Source organism: Misgurnus anguillicaudatus, chromosome 25 (assembly GCF_027580225.2).
Source record: "Misgurnus anguillicaudatus chromosome 25, ASM2758022v2, whole genome shotgun sequence".
In the NCBI taxonomy this organism is placed as follows: domain Eukaryota; kingdom Metazoa; phylum Chordata; class Actinopteri; order Cypriniformes; family Cobitidae; genus Misgurnus; species Misgurnus anguillicaudatus.
In genome coordinates this window covers 16,571,908-16,577,907 of record NC_073361.2, presented here as the reverse complement: position 1 = coordinate 16,577,907, position 6,000 = coordinate 16,571,908, and the positions used below count along the sequence as shown (strand labels likewise).

Below are 6,000 nucleotides of genomic sequence, written 5' to 3'. Positions count from 1 at the left end.
GCGAATGTGAAAGTGCCGTTCACCCTGTTTCGAGTGGATGAACGACTGAAACTTTTTTGGAAATGTAAAAAACTCTTTAGTGTTGCTTTAACTTACAGGCTGTGAGTCCGAAGCGGGAGGAGTTATGATAATGTCGGCCTTGTCTACATCACCAATCCCAGGAAGTAAACTGTTGCCTACAATCTGTGTGTTTGTTGTAGTCCAAGAAAAGAGATTTACGTTGGAGATGATAAGTCACGTCATTGTTTACTTTGGTTTGTACCTTTTGCATATCGTTAAGATGAACGAATACACACTTACACACCAAAGGAAATGTAAAATCGTGAATTCGGACAATGGAGGCTTTTTAGAATATGAAATCGGAGGTTGCAAAAAATCTACAGTACATATTAAGAAAATCACCTTTTATTACTAATGATAAATACATTTTTATATATTTACAGTAGGAAATTTACAAAATATCTTCATGGAACATAATCTTTACTTATCATGATTTTGGGCATAAAAATAGATACTTTTTTTTTACACATACAATGTATTGTTGGCTATTGTTACAAATATACCCGTGCTACTTATGACTGCTTTCGTGGTCCAGAGTCACATATTTACTTTTGACTGCTATAGAATGAACATTGTACCATATCACATGACAAGCATAATGATCAAAACAACAAGATACATATATGTACTTTTTTTCTCCACAGTTTTTTCAATTCTCAATTCATAGGCAAGCTTTGAAGACTTTAAAATCATTGCTGTTGTACGCTCTAAATGCAGTCTTAACTGTGTAATGTCCATTGATGTAAGTTCAAAGTAAGTGCATAGGCAGAGACAGTAAAAAAGAGGGGTGGGGGATAAAAGACAGAGAGGTGCCAGATGTTTATGCTGTAGCTCCACATAGTCTGATCGCTGCTGAAATGTCTTTGGTGTCCTCTGATCGAGCTGAGACCCCGAAAGGCCATGTCTGTGAATAAAAGAATAAAAAGGATGTTCCACACATAAATGCCATCAAACACATTAAAACACGTTTACTGTACATACATGACTAATATATCTAATTAATGATATTAATTGAATGTGTCATTTACAGTAAGTGTCATTCATTTATGTTTACATGCAGTATTGAGTATTCATTATATTATAATCCTCTGGTGTGCATAGTACATTGTTTATATAAGAAAGCAATACTTTGATACTTTACATTTACATTTATGCATTTCAAAGATGCTTTTATCCAGAATGCATTTTATCAGTACGTGTGTGTGGTCACTGGGAATCTATGTGTACTACAGTATTTACATGGTACTTCAAATAATATAATGGCACATTTGAGATGTCATTTTTATAGCTATACTGTTAGATGACTATGTTAATGATTATGTCTTATATATGCCATGCTAAATAGCAAAACCAACATTTAATCTCAACAAACTTGACCTTAAAGGTAAGTCCTCAGATAAACTCAACACTCACTCATACCAAGTTTACAGGATGCACAAAGTTGTTCTCGTATCTGTCCTCTTGTAAAAGCTGTCTGAGGTGAGATATATAGCTGGATGCCAGACGTAGCGTGTCCAGCTTTGACAGTTTTGTGTCTGCGGGTACCCACGGCAGGCTGGTCTTCAGTCGTGAAAAAGCTTTGCTCAAAACTCTCATCCGTGCCCTCTCTCTGGCATTCGCAGCGTTTCTTTGAGACTTTGTGCTGTCCTTTGCCGTCTTCATTTGTCGCTTGTTGCTCTTGTCACAGACTGTTTTGCTTTTTCCTTTCAGACTGTCATCCATGCTGAATTCATCTTCTGAGTTTTCTAAATAACGAGTGTTTGACAGCTCTTGGAGATCTTCAGGATCACTCACCGAACCGGTGGACATCGTGACAGCACCTGTTTCAAAATGTACGTCCAATTGTGCAATAGCATACAAAATTCAGCGTCCTGCCAACAGGTGCAGCCTGACTTCAAATCTCTTGTAGAAGAAGCTCACAGAGAAAAGTGGCACATCATTATTTCAGTACCAGAAGTTCAAGGTCATTCAGTATCACCGAGTGCAAATTCCTGTTAAGTTCTTCTGCTCCTCCTCACTGAGCATTTCAGAGCTTGTCCTCTGGTGTACCAAGCATATTTAAGTTTTGGGCATGGCAGGGTCACTCTGGATCAGAAATATCTCCTCCCCTTTTCTTCATCAAACTGGCACTGATTGTATATAAACTCACGATTAACTTTATAGATGTGCACCAGTGTAACCAGAACTTAAGCAACCGACACTCTTTAAAATTAAGAGAGAGGGGATGCCAAGCGTTTTAAGTCTAATGCATGAGATATGTTTTATATGACTGAATGCTTTGTGCACGTACTTCCACTTCAAAACATATAGTTGAATATCAATAACTTTTAATAGTGAAGTTGCATAGAGAGTCATTAAAGAAGCTTAACTTTGCATGCATAAATAATAAAATATAAAGTCTTTTAGATCTTAATTCGTCAATCACTAAACACCCAATGCAACGATTTTTCTCCCACATGCATTAACCAGATAGAAATGTCTGAAAGGCCTATCAAACGCTCTTAATCCACTGGCCATTTCACAGAGATATTAAGTTTCTGTTCGGTTAGAACTCTCTCACACACGGTTCATGCACATTGGCCACAGCTGTCAGTACTTCACATTACATCTGCAAGAACGGCGGGATGGGGGGCAATAACTGAGACCCTGTTGGTGGAGGGGGAATATACACATGTTGACATTCCTCAATAAGATCACATTATGTTCTCATTTAATTCCCTTATTATATACAAACATACAAGGTGCATGATATATTATAAAATGGGCATTCTTGGAAAGTGAAATTATTTTATTTAATTATGCTCGGCTGATGTCAGTTCAGCTGTTATGGGAAACTTTTTAAGTCAGTTGATGTATAAGGCCCATTAATTCTTGGAAGAAAGCGATAAAATGCAGAAAACTGTGAGGGCTGTTTTGTTTTTTTAATTACATGGCTGATAAAATCATGCATTAATGGGTTTAAGGACCATTCATTTCTTCAGTTTGGACAATGTGAACAACAATGGTTTTTGGATGATTGAATTTGCACTGCTTAGATTGGCCTTGTTTTAGCACAAAACAGATGCTTAGCTCATAAATATATATGTTTTAAGTGTTTTTTAATAGTCTGCTTGCCTGACCCTGCAGTCCACCATTAAGGGTTAAATAGGTGGAGAAGAAAACATAAAACAATCAATCAAACATATCATTCAAAATGGCACCTTTCTTGCATTTTTTATGTTTATTTTATGTTAACTTTTATTTATATAAATATATATATATTATAGTTTGTTAGCATAGCCATAGCCTAATCAAAGATTAGTAATTAGTAATCTTTATAAGTTCACACTGTGCATGCTGTAAATGCATAGAACTACATAGGCATCTAATATGTGGCCATACATACAGGTGGTCATATAATTAGAATATCCTAAAAAAGTTGATTTATTTCACTAATTCCATTCAAAAAGTGAAACATATTTCAAATGTTTATTTCTTTTAATTTTGATAATTATAACTAACAACTATAAGGAAAATCCCAAATTTAGTATCTCAGAAAATTGGAATATTGTGAAAAAAGTTCAATATTGAAGAAACCTGGTGCTATAGGCTACACAATCATGGGGAAGACTGTTAAGTTGACAGTTGTCTAAAAGATGACCATTGACCCTTGCACAAAGAGGGCAAGACACAAAAGGTCATTGCAAAAGAAGCTGGCTGTTCACAGAGCTCTGCGTCAAAGCACATTAATAGAGAGGCGAAGGGAAGGAAAAGATGTGGTAGAAAAAAGTGTACAAGCAAATAAGATAACTGCACCCTGGAGAGGACTGTGAAACAAAACCAATTCAAAAATGTGGGGGAGATTCACAAAGAGTGGACTGCAGCTGGAGTCAGTGCTTCAAGAACCACTATGCACAGACATATGCAAGAACAACAGACAACGTCAGAAGCGTCTCCCCTTAAAAAAGGACTAGACTGCTGCTCAGTGGTCCAAAGTTATGTTCTCTGATGAAAGTAAATTTTGCATTTCCTTTGGAAAGCAGGGTCCCAAAGTCTGGAGGAAGAGAGGAGAGGCACACAATCCATGTTGCTTGAGGTCCAGTGTAAGGTTTCCACAGTAATTGATGGTTTGGGGTGCCATGTCATCTGCTGGTGTTGGTCCACTTTGTTTTCTGAGGTCCAAGGTCAACACAGCCGTACTCAAGGACGTTTTAAAGCACTTCATGCTTCCTGCTGCTGACCAACTTCATGGAGATGCAGATTTAATTTTCCAACAGGACTTGGCACCTGAGCTACCAGTACATGGTTTAAGGACCGGTATCCCTGTTCTTAATTGGCCAGCAAACTTGCCTGACCTAAACCACATAGAAAATCTATGAGATATTGTGAAGAGGAAGATGCGATATGCAGAAGAGGTGAAGGCCACTATCAGAGCAACCTGGGCTCTCATAACACCTGAGCAGTGCCACAGACTGATCGACTTCATGCCACGCCGCATTGCTGCAGTAATTCAGGCAAAAGAAGCCCCAACTAAGTATTCAGTGCTGTACATGCTCATACTTTTCAGTTGGCCCAGATTTCTAAAAATCCTTTCTTTGTTTTGTATTTGTATTCTTATTTTCTGAGATACTGAATTTGGGATTTTCCTTAGTTGTCAGTTATATTCATAAAAATTAAAAGAAATAAACATTTGAAATGTATCAGTCTGTATGTAATGAATGAATATAATATACAAGTTTCACTTTTTGAATGGAATTAGTGAAATAAATCAACTTTTTGATGATATTCTAATTATATGACCAGCACCTGTAAATATTGATCAATCTAATATTCCCATTTCCCGCAGTTGAATTTTTCTCAGCATCTCACCATATTCATTGTAAACTTGATATCTATGAGATTTCATTTCCATCTAATGAGCATAAAATTAAGATTTAATATTACAATGGTCATCCTCAGCCAACAATTATCCAAAAGCACAGCTGACTTCCATGCCCCATTTTGGCAGTGGCTGTTTGCCAACTTTGAAACAGATGACAATAAACTGTTAATGTTCCTTGTTCAGTAGAAATTAAATGATTAATACTTTCCAGTGATTTCATTTAATGTGAAGTAAAAGTCCACACGTAACTTGAATTTGATTAATGAAATATTTGGCATTTTTAATACACTAAGCTGAACACTGTCAGACTAAAGGTGCAAAAGCTGTCACTGCCTTTTAAAAAGGTCCTACTATGTATGGTTAATGTACGAATAGGCACTTTTTAGATACAAATGTGTACCTTTTAGAAGAATACCACTCCATTGACAGCTTTTGTTTTTGTCAGACATAAAAACTGTCATTATTAATATTGCTGTTTAATTCAAGATATAACAGCATTAGTTTTACCTGCTGCCCTCATAACCATAAGAGCTATGAAAATTGTTTTTTAAACCTCCTGATGTACTGTATATATTATGGATGTGCTTTGAACTGTTCTCTGACTGTGTGCCTAACTAAGGACATCTCACATTTCTTTCCCTCATAGAACAGGTATCTTAGTCCAAGGGCACATATCTGCTTTCACATACAGTAGTAGGTCTAAATATTTATATACAGATAATGTTAATGTGAAAACATCAATGCACATCTGTCACTTTGAACAAGTCTACTAAAATGTATAATTTTTTTATATGTTTGTTATTCTTCACAAAAAAGTGAAAACAAACTAATCAGGTGGGGATACTGGAGTTAGAGTCACATTTAGCTGGAGTTTATTTTAAAATTCTCACTTTCAGTAAAATGAATGATAATTGATGACATTAAATTAGTTTCCCACATAATTTTTCTTAACCAATTTTAGAAGATATTTATCCAGATTTTGTTTTAAGGGGACATATTATGAAAATCTGACTTTTTTCATGTTTCAGTGCTACATTTGAGTCCCCAGTGCTTCCATCTACTTAGAAAATGTGTAACAG

The 6,000-nt window shown here is 36.0% G+C and overlaps 1 protein-coding gene across 1 annotated transcript; it reads right to left on the bottom strand.

Annotated features, from left to right (window-relative positions):
- Positions 1-451: 451 nt before the first annotated feature.
- Positions 452-2,470, bottom strand: msc (musculin (activated B-cell factor-1)). The gene is made up of 2 exons (XM_055181354.2): positions 1,480-2,470; positions 452-964 (listed from the first exon to the last, which is right to left on the bottom strand). Exons 1-2 carry the CDS (start codon positions 1,867-1,869, stop codon positions 881-883), a joined length of 474 nt encoding a protein of 157 aa, XP_055037329.1. The 5' UTR covers positions 1,870-2,470; the 3' UTR covers positions 452-880.
- Between the last annotated feature and the right edge of the window lie 3,530 nt (positions 2,471-6,000).

What these genes read in the sequence shown, in the direction of transcription:
- msc (XM_055181354.2), bottom strand. Translation starts at nt 1,869, where the DNA reads ATGTCCACCGGTTCGGTGAGTGATCCTGAAGATCTCCAAGAGCTGTCA. An exon ending in TTGTGCATCCTGTAAACTTG is followed by an intron (nt 965 to 1,479) that starts GTATGAGTGAGT and finishes TTTTATTCACAG; the next exon opens with ACATGGCCTTTCGGGGTCTC.